At 43.2% G+C, this 20,938-nt stretch overlaps 1 protein-coding gene across 1 annotated transcript in view; it reads right to left on the bottom strand.

The window, feature by feature from the left end:
* Positions 1–3,660: 3,660 nt before the first annotated feature.
* The window catches only part of LOC149462245 (contactin-associated protein-like 5), a 689,962-nt gene continuing 672,684 nt past the window's right edge, over positions 3,661–20,938 (bottom strand). The window contains exons 23-24 of the mRNA XM_089677184.1: positions 18,408–18,479; positions 3,661–9,227 (exon numbers count right to left, since the gene is read on the bottom strand). Coding sequence (XP_089533310.1) covers positions 9,031–9,227; positions 18,408–18,479 — 269 coding nt within the window. The 3' untranslated portion in view covers positions 3,661–9,030. The remainder of the gene's footprint in view (positions 9,228–18,407; positions 18,480–20,938) is intronic.

Below are 20,938 nucleotides of genomic sequence, written 5' to 3'. Positions count from 1 at the left end.
TTTTTGTGCTGAAAGCGGTACATTTTTTTGCATGGAAATATGTCGTTTTTTTATTGTCGGCCTGTAATTTTTAGGAATAACTCACTGAAATCTGTCCGAACAAGAGTCTATTAAACATTCCGGATATGTTAAAATTTGAAACACGAAATCATAAATTATAATTTAATAAATAATCATAAAAAATAATAATAAATTTAATTCAATAATATAATCAAACCAAAAACACTGAAATTTGAATTACAGAGGCAAATTCGCACATCGCTGAGCAAAGTTGCAAAATCGTTTTCAGTGTCTGATGAGGAAATTCCCCCACGAATCATTATCACTCAATTCTGCAAGTGGTTCTGATTTACTATCGCTGTTCTAAAACCGCTTTTGATGTAAAGGGACGCTTTTTGGACGCCATGGACTTTTCTAAGTTTCCAGGCAGAAAGAACATTCAAAATGCAGGCAGGGCGCCGGACAAAGCACTCGGGACAAAATGTATGTGAAATGCATTGAAACAGCAATGACAGCAAAAATGACATTTTTAAAAAAATTCAAAGTTCCGGCGCCCGTACGTCCCGACGTCGTCACAGGGACCGGAACACAGAAGCCGGATGCCGGCATCGGCTGGAGGAGATGGCCGGGGACACTGCAGGGGACACATCGCAGGAGCGAAGGACAAGGTAAGTGCTGCAGGGACCCCCAGAGCAGCGCCGCATGGTAAGCCCGAGTGTAGCTCGGGGGGGTTACCGCTTTTGGTGCTGAAACTTTACCCCGAGCTACACTCGGGAATACCGCCAAGGAGGTTAATAATGGAAAACCTGCTTTCTGGCTCACGCACATCGATTCACTCACCCCTAATGGTGGGAAACCAGCATGGGTAGTGCAGCAAGGTAACCCTAGAAATGATTCATGAATACCAGCAGAATAAAAGAAAACTCTACAAACATTTGTTTGTACAAGAGGAGCTGAAACACTAAAATTCTGAAAACTGCTCGGTTTTTCACCTGATCTTCAGTTAGTTGATATGGGCTACTGTGCATAGTTGAAGCAGTCGACATTTTTATTTACTTATTTATAAAAAAAAAAAAAAAAAAAGCAGTTAGGAAGGATCCCTGAACCTATTTTTCTATTAGTTCACTGTAACCCCCTGCATTACACTGTGAGCCATGAAGGCTCTACTGCATTGCAAAGTACTCATCATTTAGACCCGAGATCTTTCTACTTGACAGCAGAACGCTTGCCACATTTTCTTGTCTCATTTTCCTTTGATGTCTAATCAGTAGACTGGAGAGGGGCCAATGACCAAACCGTGTTGATTAACTGCATAGAAAAAGAGTGAGGTCACCAGCTTGGCTTTGCTGTCTGGCAGGGGGCCCCTGGATCACAAAACATTTAAACATTGTTACAGAATGTTTGCTAAATATGACAAGCAACATATATGAAATAGGACTATGGGTCTAGTTGCATACCTGGAGAGAGGGGCGAACTGACCATTTGGAAACTCGGGCGCTGCCCGAGGGCCTGGGGTCAGTAGAGGGCCCCATGAATGCCCCTGGTACCTTTTTCATAGGCTTTTTTGAGTTTGGGCAAGGACACAGGGGGCCCCATGATCCCCTGTTGCCCAAGGGCCCCATGAGATGCCCCTGGTACCTTTTTCATAGGCTTTTTTGAGTTTGGGCAAGGACACAGGGGGCCCCATGATCCCCTGTTGCCCAAGGGCCCCATGAGATGCCCCTGGTACCTTTTTCATAGGTTTTTTTTAGTTTGGACCAGGACACGGGGGCCCCATGATCCCCTATTGCCCGGGGTCACCATGAGTTGTCAGTCCGCCCCTGCCTGGAGATCATCTTGACATTTCCCTACACCCATTAAAACCTGTTTAGTATTAAAGTGTTGCTAAACCCACAACAGCAAAATCAGTCTATATATGTAGTAGAGCATGCATGTTACACTCACAGAACCTAAGGGGTTAAACCTCAGCATTGTGTAAAAAGGCTGTTTGATCCTGTCTTCTCCCCTTCTTTTACTGTCCCCAATCCATCTGCTGATAGTACAGAGCTCTAGGAGTTACTCTGCACATGCTCAGTTTGGTGTATATTGCTAGAGAGTTTATGTAGCGTCACAGGACAGTCAGAGAAGAATGAAAACCCCTCCTACAAGCTTTAACCAGTGCTCTGCTGAACACTGATATAAGTCACAACACTGCTATATACTGCTGATGAGAAAAGGTATTTAGCCGTTTATATTTACTAAAATAGTTGCATTTCCATGTTGTGTGTACTGTGGGAGACTGGATATAGTGAATGCGGGGTCCGGGGAGACCAGATATAGTGAATGCAGGGTCCGGGGATATCAGATATACTGAATGCAGGGTCCGAGGAAACCAGATATAGTGAATGCAGGGTCCTGGGAGACCAGATATAGCGAATGCAGGGTCTGGGGAGAGCGGATATAGTGAATGCGGGGTCCGGGGAGACCAGATATAGTGAATGCAGGGACCAGGGAGACCAGATATAGTGAATGCAGGGTCCGGGGAGACCAGATATAGTGAATGCGGGGTCTGGGGAGACCAGATATAGTGAATGCAGGGTCCGGGGAGACCAGATATAGTGAATGCAGGGTCCGGGGAGACCAGATATAGTGAATGCAGGGTCCGGGGAGACCAGATATAGTGAATGCAGGGTCCGGGGAGAGTGGATATAGTGAATGTTGGGTCCGGGGAGACCAGATATAGTGAATGCAGGGACCAGGGAGACCAGATATAGTGAATGCAGGGTCCGGAGAGAGCAGATATAGTGAATGCAGGGTCCGGGGAGACCAGATATAGTGAATGCAGGGTCCGGGAAGAGTGTATATAGTGAATGCAGGGTCCTGGGTTTAGTAACACTTTAAAACCCACTATGCAGACAAATAGCTCATACACTATGATATTACTGAGAATAAATGCCTCTTCTATGCAAAATAGACACCTCATGGTGACATCCATTGGTGACAGAGGGAAGCATTGAGGAAATAGGACAGACCCCTTTCTCTCTGCCCCCCCAATGGTTTCTGCACACTATTGCCCATTGTTTGTGTTATTCTACATCTTGGCATCAATTTTTCCCATGCTTTTGGGAGGAACTGGGATACTTGGCACATATTGGAAATGAAAAAAAACAGATACTTGTTAGCCTTAACAGCTGAACTCTAGGCAGATATAAAAGACACAAGTCCATGCCGCTCTGCGTTCATCTTAATACATCATTGAATGTATATTAAATGCAAGCGGTTTAAAGGACTAAATCTGACTTGCTATCAATGCTTGTGCAGCAGAACATAGACTAGAGGAAGGAGAAGTAGAGCAAAGAGTCAAGTGGTGCAAAGGACATGCTGATAGGGGGAGAATGCAGAGGTATTAACTCATCAGTTTTCTGCTTCTTCTTTCATTGTCCAGTCATGTACTGGGGAAGGACAAGACCTAAATATTAGTCAATTACAGCAGAAGTAAATCAAGTCTCCTCCATCACCAGACAGGGCTGTATGGTGTGACATTGGGGTGTAAATTTCAATCTGGATGGACAGAAAATCAAGTCCTTTAGCAGGTAAAATATCTCCCATATATGCATTCCATCTGTATTTTTATCTGTTTGCCTGGAGTTCAGCTTGAAAGTATTATTTGCTTAGATTAAATGTCATTAAATGTTTTATTCTGATAATATATAACATACGGAAAAATATACACTCTCTAGTATATAAGCTTTCTTGTGCAATATTGCATATAATTCTTTGTAAATAAATCTTACGCCGGGTCAAAATGTTAGAGGTTTTCTCATTGGTGGAGTTGTAGGTTCTCCAAACGTGAGCCTAAGCATTGCAGACAATATTCCAGGGGGGTGTCTACCAGCACTAGGGTGTAATAGATCAGATCCCTCCTTCCCTTGTTAGTGTTCACCCAAATATCTGTGTATTCAGGTCAGCCGTCCATTACCAGGACAGCCAACAACAGCCATTTAAAAGGTCAGGAATGGAACCGATCAATGCAGCTCAACTGCTAAAAGGGATGCTTGACTTTCTACTGTAAAGTTTAAGGGACATAATACCTTTTTTTCAGATATGAGTCTAGGTCAACGTTCTCTCTTTCTTTCTGATTATATTCTCCACTGAGAAATCAAATCTCCAACATGGCTCTCTGTAGGGTAGAAAATTCTCTGCTCCTAATCTTCTCTACCTTTCCAATTTCACCCATCCCTGGGATATCACATCTTCCAACAATGCCCTCTACAGGGTAAAACAAATGCTCTGTTACTGATCTTTACCTTTATAATTACAGACACCACGAGGATATCACACTTCCAACAAGGCCCTCTATAAGACAGAAATTGTTTTCTGCTGACCTTCTCTCTACTCTTCCATTTCCTCCCACCACTGAGATATCACACCCTCCAACATGGCCCTCCATAAGGTAGAAAATACTCTGCTGATGATCTTCTTTCTAACTTTATGACTATACTCATCCCTAGGATATTGCCCTCCAACATGACCCTCCTTATAGTAGAACATACTCACTCCTAGCCTCATCCCTACCTTTCTGATTACATCCACAATTGAGATATCATTACCTCAAACATGAACCTTCATAAGGTGGAAAATACTCTGCTACACCATCAGGGTATCACACTTCCAACAAGGCCCTCTATAAGACAGAAATTGTTTTTCTCCTGACCTTCTGTCTACTCTTCCATTTCTACCCACCACTGGGATATCACACCCTCCAACATGGCCCTCCATAAGGTAGAAAATAGTCTGCTGCTGATCTTCTTTCTAACTTTATGACTATACTCATCCCCAGGATATTGCCCTCCAACATGACCCTCCTTATAGTAGAACATACTCACTCCTGACCTCATCCCTACCTTTCTGATTACATCCACAATCATTACCTCAAACATGAACCTTCATAAAGGTAGAAAATACTCTGCTACACCATCAGGTTATCACACTTCCAAGAAGACAGAAATTATTTTGCTCCTGATCTTCTCTCTACCTTTCCATTTCCATCCACCACTGGGATATCACTCTTCCAACGTGGCCCTCCATGAGGTAGCAAATACTCTGCTATACCTAACCCTACTACTAGAGACTATACCTAACCCTAGGATATCACCCTCCAACATGACTCTCCTTATAGCAGAAAATACTCCTTACCTCCTCTCTACCTTTCTGATTACACCAACCACTGAGTTACCACATCTTCAACATGAACCTTCATAAAGTAAAAAACACTCTTCTCCCAATCTTCTCTCCAAAGATTGGGAGATTTTACCCACCCCAGGATATCACACCTCCAACATGACCCTCCATAAGTTATAAAATACTGATTTTCTCTAAGTTTCTGACTAAATCTGACCCCTGGATATCACCTACCAACATGACCACCCTTGTAGAAAACACTCAGCTCCTGAGCTCTTCTCTACCTTTCTGATTATATCTACCACTGGGATATCATACCCTTCAACATGACTCTACAAAAGGTAGAAATTACTCTGCTCCTGTTCTTCTCTCCTTTCTGATTACACCCCCAACCAGGATATCATACTTTCAACATGGTCCTACATTAGGTAGAAAATACTCAGCTCTTGGCCTTCTCGCTTCCTTTCCTATTACACCCACCACTGGGATATCACACCTCAAACACAATCCTACATAAGTTAGAAAATATTCTGTTCCTGATCTTCTCTCTACTTTTCAGATTCCACCCCTTCAAGGATATCACACCTTCAACATGGTCCTCCACGAGTTAGAAAATACTGATCTTCTCTCTAACTTTCTGACTATACCCGACCCCAGGATATCACCCTCCAACATGACCCTCCTCATAGTAGAAAATACTCACTCCTGACCTCCTCCCAACTGTTCTGATTACATCCACCACTGGGATATAATATTCTCCAACATGAACCTTCATAAGGCAGACAATACTCTATTCCTGATGTTTTCTCTGCCTTTCTGATTATGCCAACCACCAGGATATCACACCTCCAACATTACCCTCCATAAGTTATAAAATACTAATCTTCTCTAACTTTCCGACTATACCCAACCCCAGGATATTACCCACCAACATGACCATCCATGTAATAGAAAATACTCTATTCCTGACCTCCACTCTACCTTTCTGATTACACCCACCACTGAGGTATCACATCCTCCAACCTGACCCTCCATAAGGTACAAAATACTCTGCTACTGATCTTCCCTCTACCTATCCAATTACACATACCCCCAGGATACCAAACTTCCAACCCTCCATAAATAAGAAAATACTGACCTCAGGATACAAACCTCTAATCCTCCCTAAAATGGAAACTACTGATCTTCTCTCTATATTTCTGACTATACCAGACCCACTAACATGACCCTCTAACCCACTATCACCCACTAACATGACCCTCCATAAAGTAGAAAATACTCTTCTCCTGGCCTCCTCTCTACCTTTCTGATTACACCAACCATCAGAATATCACACCTCCAACATGACCCTCCATAAGGTAGAAAATACTCTGCTACTAATTTTCTCTCTACCTATCCAATTACACATACCCCCAGGATACCAAACCTCCAACCCTCCATAAATAATAAAATACTGATCTTCTATCTACCTTTCTGACTATACCCAACCCCATGATGTCACTCACTAACATGACCATCCATGTAATAGAAAATACTCTATTCCTGACTTCCACTCTACCTTTCCGATTATGTCCACCACTGGGGTATCGTACCCTCCAACATGACCCTCCATAAGGTAGAACATACTCTGCTCCTGATCTTCTCCCTGCATTCCCGATTACACCCACCATCAAGGTAAAACAAACCTCTAATTCTCCCTAAAATGGAAACTACTGATCTTCTCTCTATATTTCTGACTATACCAGACCCCAGGATATCACCCACCAACATGACCCTCCATAAAGTAGAAAATACTCTTCTCCTGGCCTCCTCTCTACCTTTCTGATTACACCAACCATCAGAATACCACACCTCCAACTTGACCCTCCATAAAGTAGAAAATACACTTCTCCTGGCCTCCTCTCTACCTTTCTGATTACACCAACCGTCAGGATATCACACCTCCAACATGGCCCTCCATAAGACATAATATTCCATTCCTGACCCTCTCTCTACCTTTCTAAACAAAATAAGCAAAAGCTTAATCAAAACCTACTCTGGTTTATTGATCAAGTATCGGCTGATTTTTACCTGAAACCTAGGGGAAAGCATTTTCTACTCTATTCCAGTTTCAGTTTGAGTCGATATACAAGTAACTTGAACAGCGAAAGACAGAAGAACGCAAGCCGCATGTTACCAAAAGCATAGGATGTTGAGAAAGGTAACATCTACAGTATATTGGTTTACCAACATGATCCTCTTGCAGTAAAATAATTTGAATTATATAGAGGCCAGTATGATCAATACAGATGCTCTGTATGACCACCAATTACTGCTGCATTAAATAGGCATACACAGCATGGAAAGACACGTTGTTAGCATCAGTACTCCTTTATAAAAGCAAACGTTCCCTCCTTATTTTTTCATGTCATAATACTAGACGATTTGGTAGTTTCCATATAATTAAAATCAATATTTATTGAAGAATGTTTTTTTTTCCTTTAGGATAGAGTAGGGAAGGGTTGGAACCCCTGTCAGTTTATTTTTTGCTAGAAAGCAAAAGATGGCATAAAGAGCACCAGACCAACAGATGAGTCCAAGGAACAAAATGGGTATATATTAATTTGCATATAATATCTGTCCTAAATTATCTTGGACTCTTGGACATGTGTTTGGTGCTCTCCTGTATGTGGATTCTCAACTCTGGGTCATTTTCCTATTCCTTTGGGGTAGTCCTTATTGGGTGGAGTGCTGCCAAACCAGAGCCAGTGTTCCCATGGAAAATTGCAGTGACCCATAGAAAATCTGAATCTGATACACTGTTTGTTCCTGTGTCTAGAAATTGGATTGACATTCTGATATATTATACCCACGATTATCTCTCTGTTACTTATACCAGAGTTTATTTCTTGTTGTCCCATTTTGAAAAATTCCCTTCACTTCCTGTCCTGGAGATGCAACGGGTGTTGGGTGGAAATTTCTAAAAAATAAGAAGGAATTCCTTTTTGAGACTTTTATAAGAGTGGAAGAGTTATCCTCATTGTGGATTTCTCGTTCTCTTTCTGTCTCAGTAACAATGGTCATCAGAACAAATAAAAAAAGAGGGCAAAACTAATGGGGACACAGGCAACAATAACCAAAAAACTTGACAGGGGCTTTATGCAATCCCTTTCCCATAAAAAGTTTTGGCTATACATACACTGTAACTGATCGTCAGGATCAAAAATATGAGAAAATTTTGTTAGCACAAATTCATTTTACAAGAAAATATAAGACTGCTGCCTTTAAATCCTAGCCTGGACTAAAATGCTTATATTTCCTAAATAGTATGTATACTGTATATTATTCATAGTGCATGAGTGAATGAGCATACCATATTATTCAATATACCAGCATGGCTTTCTACTCCCATTGCTAGACTGCAGATAACAAATTTTGTCCAAATATTTTTTAGGTGGCACCGTTGGAGTTAGAAATATGTCACTACTATCATCTGATCTCAGTAACATCTCTATGGAAATCCATATGGCACCATATTTGTTTGGTGGTCCAACAGGCTGACCAATCCACCATTGACTCTGGATAGCTTGGAGTTGAAGCAGTGGTTAAAGATTCGAATCTTGAAGACCAAGAGGCACATATATTTTTACGAGACTGTAGAAAATAGATAGTAAAACCTGTTCCAGAAATCGCGCGCTTCAGTGGATCCCAAGGCGAAAAGCGTGCTTCCTAAACTGCCGAAATATCCACGAACAAGTCTCTCGCCCATAAGGAGGCAAAGTCAAGTCCTGCGTGCCTGGGAAAAACTTTAACTCCAGAGGAAATCACTGTAAATGCAGCTAAAAACAGCCCCAAAAATAGGAGAAAATAAGGTCATAGAAATCCAGTCTATCAAATGAAATACTCCTTTTTGCACTCGCTCACTGTGTTCTGTAAGTCCATCTCATTCCGAAAGGAATAGTCCGTGGTCACCGGGTACTCCTTTTCTCTGGTTTGGCTTTTGCCGTGTCTCTTTTTATGTCGGTACACAATCTTGGTCATTATTGCCACGATGCAAAATATGATAAATACTGTGATCGCTATGACACCTGCAAAGGGAACACACAAGGATCAGATGTACAAATGTTAACAATTTGAAGGACAAATGTACTATCACTGTTCTCTTAAAAAAATAAAAAAATAGCACAGGTGAAACTCAAAAAATTAGAATATCGTGCAAGGCCCAAGGACCCCAAGTATGGAGGAAGAATGGAGAGGCCCAAGGACCCCGAGTATGGAGGAAGAATGGAGAGGCCCAAGGACCCCGGGTATGGAGGAAGAATGGAGAGGCCCAAGGACCCCAAGTATGGAGGAAGAATGGAGAGGCACACACTGCAAGATGCTTGAAGTCCAGTGTGAAGTTTCCACAGTCTGTGTTGATTTGGGGAGCCATGTCATCTGCTGGTGTTGGTCCACTGTGCTTCATTAAGTCCAGGGTCAACGCAGCCATCTACCAGGAGATTTTGGAGCACTTCATGCTTCCTTCTGCAGACGAGCTTTAAGGGGATGCTGACTTCATTTTCCAGCAGGACATTAGCCAGCAAACTCGCCTGACCTGAACCCCATAGAGGATCTATGGGGCATTGCCAAGAGAAAGATGAGAGACATGAGACCGAACAATGCAGAAGAGCTGAAGGCCGCTATTGAAGCATCCTGGTCTTCCATAACACTTCAGCAGTGCCACAGGCTGATAGCTTCCATGCCACGCTGCATTGAGGCAGTAATTGCTGCAAAAGGGGCCCAAACCAAATACTGAGTACATATGCAGCTTCTACTTTTCAGAGGTCCGATATTGTTCTATGTACAATCCTTGTTTTATTGATTGCATGTAAAATTCTCATTTTCTGAGATTGTGGATTTGGGATTTTCATGAGCTGTAAGCCATAATCATCACAATGATGACAAATCACGGCTTGAACTATCTTGCTTTGCATGTAATGAGTCTATCTCATATATTAGTTTCACCTTTTAAATTGCATTACTGAAATAAATGAACTTTTGCGCAATATTCAAATTTTTCGAGTTTCACCTGTATACTGTATAATAAGCTTTTCATGGCTAGTTATTATTGAAGCTTAGATCCTCAGACCAAATTAAGCAGTGTCAGTATACGTTTTTAAACCCTAGACCATCTCTAACAAGGGTCTAGGGCTGGATTTGTCAACCAGAGTTCCTCCAGAGGATGTTAGGGGTTCCTAGAGCAATAAGAAATGTGTAGGCAGGCGTACTACTGTAAGCTTAGCTAGAGTACTGCTGTGGTCAGGTGAGAGTTAATATGCTTTGCACCGTTTCCCAAGTTTTCTCTTCGTGGGCTTTTTGGGTTTGACCTACCAGTCCTGTAACACATAAAAGGGACATGGGTCCCAATCCCGAGGCTTGCTCTCTGCCAGTCTTGCTGTTACTCTTGGCCTTGGGGCCTGTGACTTGGAACAGTCAACATGTAGGTGGACTGATGGGACTTGCAGTCCACCCTGAAGAACACCAGCTGAACACCACCAATTTGCCTTTACATGAACTCAAGCCTCGGTAAATACGCTGGGGCAGCAAAGATGGAAGTAGGGACTGGAATAAGGAAGAATCATTATTTTGTTCTCTGTGATGACAAAGTTTTCCAGTAAAGTGTTAAAACTTGGCCTTGCCTAGTCTGAAGTTATTAAAGGGGTGTATAGAAGTAAACAGCACTACACATAGTCTACAGCGGGGGTCAGTGAGACACATTGGGGTATAAAGACAACAGTACAAGAGTTAATGCAGTACAGAAAGCAGCCTGTTGTGAAGTGTGTGCCTGTGACAGGTGGGATGCCCTCCAGCAATGAGGGATTTGATGACAGCACTCTCTATGAGTGATCCATCTCCCATAGCAAGGGGAGCAGATGGGTACTGCAGAGGTTCTCTGCCTGGTCATAGGTACAGAAGAGGAGCATTCATAGAGTCTGCGCTAGGACTCCATTCCGTTACTGGGAGTGAGATAGAGGGGATATGCTGGACAGGTGGAGTGGGCATAGGCTCTGCACGACCCACTGAATTGCAACAACTGACAGTGAAGATGTACATTGATTTGGGGATTGAGAGAGATCATTGGAGTCCAGTTTATTGTTCAGTGTACAGCCATGTCTAAGTTGGAGGTCCACCTTAAAGTTCAGTCATCCCTGAAAGTGGCCTCCGCCCTGTCCCACTGGGCATTGGTGAGCATGGCACAAGTAAAGGTACTCCATGTGCAAGGCTAGTGACCCATCCTAGGTGCCCAGAGTAGTCCAGAACAACCCACCCCAAGGTAGGCCTCTTTTATGACCCATGCATGGTGCCCAGCAAGGAGGGGAACATCGAGGAAGTGCCACCCACCTACCCTTACAAATTTCTGCCTCAGATAAGTTTCCACTGACACCATTGATCTCTTTAGCTATCTGTAAGGGGGTTGTTCTTCCCAGTAACCGCAAGTGTAAGGAGCATTCTTCTCACCGATTATCACACTAATATATCATGAGTTGTAGATATAGTCCTTTTTAGTAGAGGTTCCCTGAGACTGGAAAGTTATTTCAAGGGTTCTTCTGTGTTGAAAAGGTTGATAAAGGCTGGCCTAGGGTTCACAAACACAACCGACCTTACCAAACCACTGAAAAGGTGTGGTTGAGCAGCAATATGCCGGGGTTCCTGAAAAGATACTGCTGCCTCCTATATGTCTTTTTTTTAAATTTGTCAATCAGTTGTGCCATGATCCCATTGACTTCAATGTGAGCTTTTGACAAGCGTCACCAAACGTGACATGCTACTATATGTTTGTTGCACTGCAAAGCGAAGTATCATGGCCACTGCAATGTGAATGGACCCGATTGGCTGCCATAGTAATGAGGAGATCAACCCTCTGGTTCTACTGCACCTTTGCTACCTGCAGGACTCTATCTATCTAAGAAATATCTATTTTGGCATCATGTCTTAGTGTATACAGTTTTCCTAAAGTTCAAATCCTCCCTAGTATAAGTGCATGTGATAAGTACACTATGTTATCGAATGTATTGGGACACCCCTTTAAATCCTTGGATTCAGGTGTTCCAATCCCCTCCATGGACACAGGTGTATACAATCAAGCCCCTAGGCATTCAGACGCTTCTACAAACATTGGTGAAAGAATGGGTCGCTCTCAGGAGCTCAGTGACTCCAAGCGTGGTCCCGTGATAGGTGGCCACCTGTGCAATAAGTCCATCCGTGACATTTCCTGGCTACTAAATATTCCACGCTCAACTGTTAGTGGGATTATAACAAAGTGGAAGCAACTGGGAACAATGGCAACTCAGCCACCAAGTGGTAGGCCACGTCACATGACAGAGCGGGGCCAGCGCATGCTGAAGCGCACAGTGCGCAGAAGTCACCAACTGTCTGCAGAGTCAATAGCTAAAGACCTCCAAACTTCATGTGGCCTTCAGTTTAACACAACAACAGTGCGTAGAGAGCTTCATGGAATGGGTTTCCATGGCCCAGCAGCTGCATCCAAGCCTTACATCAACAAGTGCAATGCAAAGCGTCGGATGCCGTGGTGTAAAGCACGCCACCACTGGACTCTAGAGCAGTGGAGATGTGTTCTCTGCTGTGACAAATCACGCTTCTCTCTCTGGCAATCCGATGGATGGGTCTGGGTTTGGCGGTAACCAGGAGAACGGTACTTGCCTGACTGCATTGTGCCAAGTGTAAAGTTTGGTGGAGGTGGGATTATGGTGTGGGGTTGTTTTTCAGGGGTTGCGCTTGGTCCCTTAGTTCCAGTAAATAGAACTCTTAAAGCATCAGCATACCAAGACATTTTGTAGGAACAGTTTGGGGATGGCCCCTTTCTGTTCCAACATGACTGCGCACCAGTGCACAAAGCAAGTTCCATAGACATGGATGAGCGAGTTTGTGGTGGAGGAACTTGACTCGCCTGCACAGTGTCCTGACCTCAACCCCATAGAACACCTTTGGGATGAATTAGAGTGGAGACTGCGAGCCAGGCCTCCTCCCCCGACATCAGTGCCTGACCTGACAAATGTGCTTCTGGAAGAATGGTCCAACCTTCCCATAGACACCCTCCTAAACCTTGTGAACGGCCTTCCCAGAAGAGTTGAAGCTGTTATAGCTGCAAAGGGCGGGGCCAACTCAATATTGAACCCTACGGACTAAGACTGGGGGGCCATTAAAGTTCATGTGCAGGCATCCAAATACTTTTGGCAATATAGTGTAGGATTGGCTGTCATTGCTATCAGATGATTAGAAATTATGCAGATTGGTTCCTGTGTCAATAGTTTGAGATTCATGGCTGTCAATGACAACACAGTCTCAAAAATATCAGGAGCACATGACTAGGTCATGGCTGGAATGTGGAATGTAGGCTAATGCCTGAGAATATTAATCTACAGACTGCAGTCATCAAGGGGTTAAAAGCTAGTTACTCCTGGCAACTGCTGAAACTAATCAGTATGCTTATACCAGGGGTGGACTGACCATTTGGAAACTCAGGCACTGCCCGAGGTCAGTAGGGGACCCCATGAGATGCCCCTGGTACCTTTTTCATAGGTTTTTTTGAGTTTGGGCAAGGACACAGGAACCACATGATCCCCTATTGCCCGGGGGCCCCATGAGTTGTCAGTCCACCCCTGGCTTATACTGTATTTCAGTAAGCATAGCAGCTGTAATACAATATCAACCTCAAATCATATTATTAATAAATGTGAACTCTCTCTAAGTCTATACTCCCAGAAACCAAAGAGCATCTCACAGGGTCACTTGGACTGAAGACTCTAGCCTTCTCTCTTTCTGTTTCGTGCATTACCAAAAAGGGAGGATGGGACCTTATTGGAGGATGGAAAAAACATCTTAGTACTGAGGAACGTCTTAGCAGTGACCCTTTTTAGGGGTTTTCTGTATGTGAGAGACAGTATGGAGCCTACAGGGCATAATTCCTCCTCCATAAAACATGCAATGGTTGTGCTCTACATTACAGATAAAAGGATGCAGAGTGGACTCTAGATCAGGGGTCTCCAAACTTTCTAAACAAAAAGGCCAGTTTACTGTCCTTCATGCTAAGGGGGGAGGGGGGGAGTACATTGGTGTCTGTAGGAAGGATAATGCCCAATCATTGGTAGTGGAAGGAATAGTACCCCATTGTTGGTGTCAGTGGGAGGAATAGTGCGCCATCGTTGGTATCAGTGGAAGGAATAGTGCCCCACTGTTGGTGTCAGTGGGAGGAAAAGTACACCATCATCTGTGTCAGTGGGAGGAATAGTATCCCATCATTGGTAGTGGGAGGAATGGTACCCCATTGTTGTTGTCAATGGGAGGAATAGTGCCACAGTTTGGAAACCACTGCTTTAGAGAGATGCTGGATAAAAACTAGAGTGCAACCACAAAGGCAAGGCAGTGCAAGCAAATCAAACATTTTATAATAGATTGTTATAATAGCCATAGTTTTTATTAATAGGATTGACATGACTGCTCCAAAAAATGATATACAACCTTTAAAATAAAATCTGAATTGAAATCAATAAACAGTCCCCAGTCATGTAAATCAAACAAGCAGAACTGACCGCATCAACAGCCCTATAGTTTGCAGAGCACCCTGTGAGCAACCAAAGCCATGGAATTCTGGAGACCTCGACTAGATCCTGTGGTCCTCAGCTTGGACCTGTCCCATCCCAAATCCCATGCATAACGTTTGGCCCATAGCTAGGATATATTGCTTTAGCAAGATTCAGGAGGTGGAAGGTGGCGAGCCCCATTTCCTTACTATAGAAGTAGATCAAGATTGTATACTAGAGCACCCTGGCTCTTGAGGATCCTTGACCTACTAGGAAGTGTCTGACCATTCATGCTGGTCTCTATTGGCGCAAATATAGATTATCTATCTATCTATCTATCTATCTATCTATCTATACATATCTATCTATCTATCTATCTATCTATCTATCTATCTATCTATCTATCTATCTATACATATCTATCTATCTATCTATCTATCTATCTATCTATCTATCTATCTATCTATCTATACATATCTATCTATCTATCTATACATATCTATCTATCTATCTATACATATCTATCTATCTATCTATCTATCTATCTATCTATCTATCTATCTACAATTAATGAAAAATTAATGAAAAGAAAAAAAAACTGATGATGCCCCTATAGAACAATGCCCAATTCCTGAATGCACAATGGGGTTGATTTACTAAAAGCAAATAGACTGTGTACTCTGCAAGTGCAGTTGCTCCAGAGCTTAGTAAATGAGCAGAAGCTCTGCTGACTTCCATCAGTTGCAGACAGCACAGTCTTATTGCCTTTAGTGCCTCTATCTCTATCTATCTATCTATCTATCTATCTATCTATCTATCTATCTATCTATCTATATCTATCTATATCTATCTATATCTATCTATCTATCTATCTATCTATCTATCTATCTATCTATCTATCTATCTATTATCTATCTCTATCTCTCTATCTATACATATCTATCCATATCTATCTATCTATCTATCTATCTATCTATCTATCTATCTATCTATATCTATCTATATCTATCTATATCTATCTATCTATCTATCTATCTATCTATCTATCTATCTATCTATCTATATCTATCTATCTATCTATCTATCTATCTATCTATCTATCTATTATCTATCTATCATCTATCTATCTATCTATCTATTATCTATCTATCTATCTATCTATCTATCTATCTATCTATCTATCTATCTATCTATCATCTATCTATTATCTATCTATATCTATCTATCTATCTATCTATCTATCTATCTATCTATCTATTATCTATCTCTATCTCTCTATCTCTCTATCTATACATATCTATCCATATCTATCTATCTATCTATCTATCTATCTATCTATCTATCTATCTATCTATTATCTATCTATCTATCTATCTATCTATCTATCTATTATCTATCTATCTATCTATCTATCTATCTATCTATCTATCTATTATCTATCTATTATCTATCTATCTATCTATCTATCTATCTATCTATTATCTATCTACCTATCTATCTATCTATCTATCTATCTATCTACCTATCTATCTACAGTGTCTGCCTAAATCATACATGCACATTTTTAATCTTACAATTAATGGAGATTTAAAGAAAAAAAAAACTGATGATGCCCCTATAAAACAATGCCCAATTCCTGAATACACAATGGGGTTGATTTACTAAAAGCAAATAGACTGTGTACTCTGCAAGTGCAGTTGCTCCAGAGCTTAGTAAATGAGCAGAAGCTCTGCTGACTTCCATCAGTTGCAGAGTGCACAGTCTTATTGCCTTTAGTAAATCAAGCCCTATATGTATCTAAAAAAGAGAAGTGTACCATCTATGAAAAACACTTGTTGGGTTTTGGAAGTCTACAGGGGTCACTACGTTGCCGTTATGTTTTAGCCAAACCCTGAATTAATTGACATCTTTGCAATAGGGCTGACAGCAACTGCAGGAATATTAATGTCTATAGAAACTCCAGCGATTACTGATGGAACCAGATCCCGGTGAAGAACTTGGCAGCTGCCATCACTGCTGATGTGCACAGGAAGGAATTTACTATGGCCATCTCATTATAGTGGATGGGGGGACTCAAAGAGGTCACAGCCTAAGAGTCACACACACATAGATGACTTGTCAGTCCCGACTATAAGGGGACAACTAGCCAAGAACAGAGACAATTAGAGAGGTAGCTTGTCGTTTTTTGATTATAAATGGACCAAAGATGAGCGGGGACCTCTGATATGCTATTATGACAAAACTAGTAGAGAAAAGTTTATATCTTTGTCATATTTTATTGGGATGATAGTTAGATTTGTATTTTATGGTGGATCAACACTTCCTAGAGGCACAGGTGACATCAATGACACTGGTATTGCTATGAGCTCAGAATCCTGAGACAATGCATTCCAACCCATTGTGTGTGTTAGGGGAATGGGGGCTGCTAAAAAGTGGACCTTCTGTTTGGCAAAAGGTCCATCAAGTGTTGGGGTCCCCGCTCGTCTTTGATCCATTTATAATCAAAACACGACAAGCTATCTCTTTAATTATCTCTTTTCTTGGCCAGATGTTCCCTCATAGTCAGGACTGACAAGCCATCTATGTGTGTGTGACTCTTTAATTTGTGACACTTGGGACCCTCAAGTATCAGTGTGTCATTGTTCTGGATCCAAAGTGTCAGTGTGTCATTATTCTGGGACCCCCACGTATCAGTGTGTAATTGTTCTGGGACCCCCAAGTGTCAGTGTGTCAATGTTCTGGGATCCCCAAGTATTAGTGTGTCATTGTTCTAGACCCCAAAATATCAGTGCGTCATTGTTCTGGGACGCCACATGTCAGTGTGTCATTGTTCTGGACCCCCAAGTGTCAGTGTGTCATTGTTCTGGGACCCCCAAGTGTCAGTGTGTCATTGTTCTGGATCCAAAGTGTCAGTGTGTCATTATTCTGGGACCCCCACGTATCAGTGTGTAATTGTTCTGGGAACCCAAGTGTCTGTGTGTCATTGTTCAGGGACCCCCAAGTGTCAGTGTGTCATTGTTCTGGGACCCCCAAGTGTCAATGTGTCAATGTTCTGGGATCCCCAAGTATTAGTGTGTCATTGTTCTAGACCCCAAAATGTCAGTGTGTCGTTGTTCTGGGATCCCCAAGTGTCTGTGTGTCATTGTTCAGGGACCCCCCAAGTGTCAGTGTGTCATTGTTCAGGGACCCCCACGTGTCAGTGTGTCATTGTTCTGGGACCCCCAAGTGTCAATGTTCTGGAATCCCCAAGTATTAGTGTGTCATTGTTATAGACCCCAAAATCTGTGTCATTGTTCAGGGACCCCCAAGTGTCAGTGTGTCATTGTTCTGGACCCCCAAGTGTCAGTGTCTCATTGTTCTGGGACCTCCAAGTGTCAGTGTGCCATTGTTCTGGGACCCCCAAGTGTCAGTGTGCCATTGTTCTGGGACCTCAAAGTGTCAGTGTGCCATTGTTCTGGGACCCCCAAGTGTCAGTGTACCATTGTTCTGGGGCCCCCAAGTGTCAGTGTGTCATTGTTCTAGACCCCAAAATGTCAGTGTCTCATTGTTCGGGGACCCCAAAATGTCAATCTGTCATTGTTCTGGGACCCCCAACTGTCAGTGTGTCCCTAATGTTTGTAGTCCATATACATGGTCAGTAGACACGGGGTCTCATAATACTACTATATATGAGTTATATACAAATACCTCCAATCACTACAGGACCGCTTCTCATTTCATTGGTCAGGGGCTCCTGGTCATCCGTATTCCCGAATGGATCTGAAATAAAGAGTTTAACAAATCACAAAAAAATTCTTAAGAACCGACAACTGCGATGATGTAACATGTCACACTGAGATCTGGGATTGGGATTTATTGATGAAACACCCTTGCAGTGACCATGAATGAGGTAAGTCACCCTCTACCCAATCATCGCAGTGCGGGGGAAGGTCGGCAAGAGCGGATTTCTTTATATTGCTGGAGATAAACCTTAAATATATTTCTGAAAAACCACAAAGGACATAAATCTGCTTTGTGTTCACCAATGCCTCTTCAAACCCAGTTATCCTGCAAGAGGGAAAGTTACTGTTGTATCCTGGAGTTCAGCTTTAACCATGACTCTATCCCAGGGGTCTCAAACTTCCTAAACAGAGGATCAGGTTACTGTCCTTCAGACTTTAGGGGGGCTGGACGTTAGTGTGAGTGGGAGAACTAGTGCCCCATCATTGGTGTCAGTGGGGGGAATAGTGCCCCATCATTGGTGTCAGTGGGAGGAATAGTGCCCCATCATTGGTGTCAGTGGGAGGAATAGTGCCCCATCATTGGTGTCAGTGGGAGGAATAGTGCCCCATCATTGGTGTCAGTGGGAGGAATAGTGCCCCATCATTGGTGTCAGTGGGAGGGATAGTGTCCCATCATTGGTATCAGTGGGAGGAATAGTGCCCCATCATTGGTGTCAGTGGGAGGAATAGTGCCCCATCATTGGTATCAGTGGGAGGAATAGTGCCCCATCATTGGTGTCAGTGGGAGGAATAGTGCCCCATCATTGGTGTCAGTGGGAGGAATAGTGCCCCATCATTGGTATCAGTGGGAGGAATAGTGCTTCATCATTGGTGTCAGTGGGAGGAATAGTGCCCCATCATTGGTGTCAGTGGGAGGAATAGTGCCCCATCATTGGTGTCAGTGGGAGGAATAGTGCCCCATCATTGGTGTCAGTGGGAGGGATAGTGTCCCATCATTGGTATCAGTGGGAGGAATAGTGCCCCATCATTGGTATCAGTGGGAGGAATAGTGCCCCATCATTGGTGTCAGTGGGAGGAATAGTGCCCCATCATTGGTGTCAGTGGGAGGAATAGTGCCCCATCATTGGTGTCAGTGGGAGGAATAGTGACCCATCATTGGCATCAGTGGAAGTAATAGTGCTCCATGATTGGTGTCAGTGGGAAGAATAGTGTTCCATCATTGGTAGTGGAAGAAATCTTCCCCTGTCATTGGCATCAGGGGAAGTAATAGTGCCCCATTGTCGGTGTTAGTAGGAACAGTGATGCCCCATCGTTAGTGTCAGTGGTCGGCATAGTGACCCATCATTGGTTGTTGGAGGAATGGTACACCATTATGGGTGTCAGTGGGAGGATCATTGACCCAAGTGTCAGATAAAAGACAACTAAAGGGCCGCGCCCAGCCTCGGGCTGCAGTTTGGAGACCACTTCTCTATCCAAAAGTAAAAAAAAAAAATGCTTTGACTTTAGATTTAATATACTCCAAAAAACACACTGTTACTTTTTTTCCAAAACTTCAGAAATGTGCCGTCCCTGGCCGCATGCTGATTGAAAAGGCCCTGGCACCTGCTGAGGACTGATTTGTAACCTCCAGTACAGGCGCAGCCTCAGCTGGAGATGAGCTGAAAGAGCGAAATCCTTGTCACTTGACATTCTCTCACAATACCGGCCTGATTTCCTTCTTGCTGAATCTTTTTCACACAGCGCAGTCCTGTGAATGCACAACGTTCACAAATTCCTTCTCACGTCCCTCCCCTCCCCCTCACCGCGGTCCCACGTAATCCTGGCCTGCCGCTCGGGGAGGTTTCTATCTCTTGGAGTAATTTGTGATGTGCAGCATATTTCTGCCTAATTATGTGATGGCGCCTTTCACCGGGTAACCTCAGATTCCCCACCAGCCACATTACCCAAATGATACCCCCTCCCCCATCGTCCACCTTCTTCCCACCGTCATAATACCACCTTAGCGGGATCTGTCCCTCAGCAGCGATAGTAACTGCCGATGATCAGAACTGTTTGCCGTGTCGCTGTACCGCGGGGGCTGGGCTGCATTTGTTGGATTGGGAAATGTCAGTCTGATCGGCCAATCTGATCGATATCCACAACGAAATGATTAAAGGCGAATTACAGCCAAAAATAACAAGATAAAATGAGTACGTCCTTTAACCCATCCCCCTCCAGAGGATTTCCCCCCCCCCCCCTCGCCCTCCAGAGGATTTCCCCCCCCCCCCCTTTCGCCCTCCAGAGGATTACCCCCTCCCCCTCCAGAGGATTTTCCCCCCACCCCTCGCCCTTCAGAGGATTTCCCCCCTCTTCCTGACCAGGCCATTTTTTGCGATACGGCGCTGTGTTACTTTAACTGACAATTGTGCAGTCATGCAACGCTGCACCCAAATGAAATGTATGTCCTTTTATTCCCATGAATTGAGCTTTCTTTCAGTGGTATTTGATAGCCTCTGT

The sequence above is a fragment of the Staurois parvus genome, unplaced genomic scaffold, assembly GCF_062004578.1.
Source record: "Staurois parvus isolate SC_StPar_1 unplaced genomic scaffold, SC_StPar_1.0 ptg000179l, whole genome shotgun sequence".
Lineage (NCBI taxonomy): Eukaryota > Metazoa > Chordata > Amphibia > Anura > Ranidae > Staurois > Staurois parvus.
Note: the sequence above shows the minus strand (reverse complement) of the source record. Positions and strands in the feature narration are given on the sequence as shown.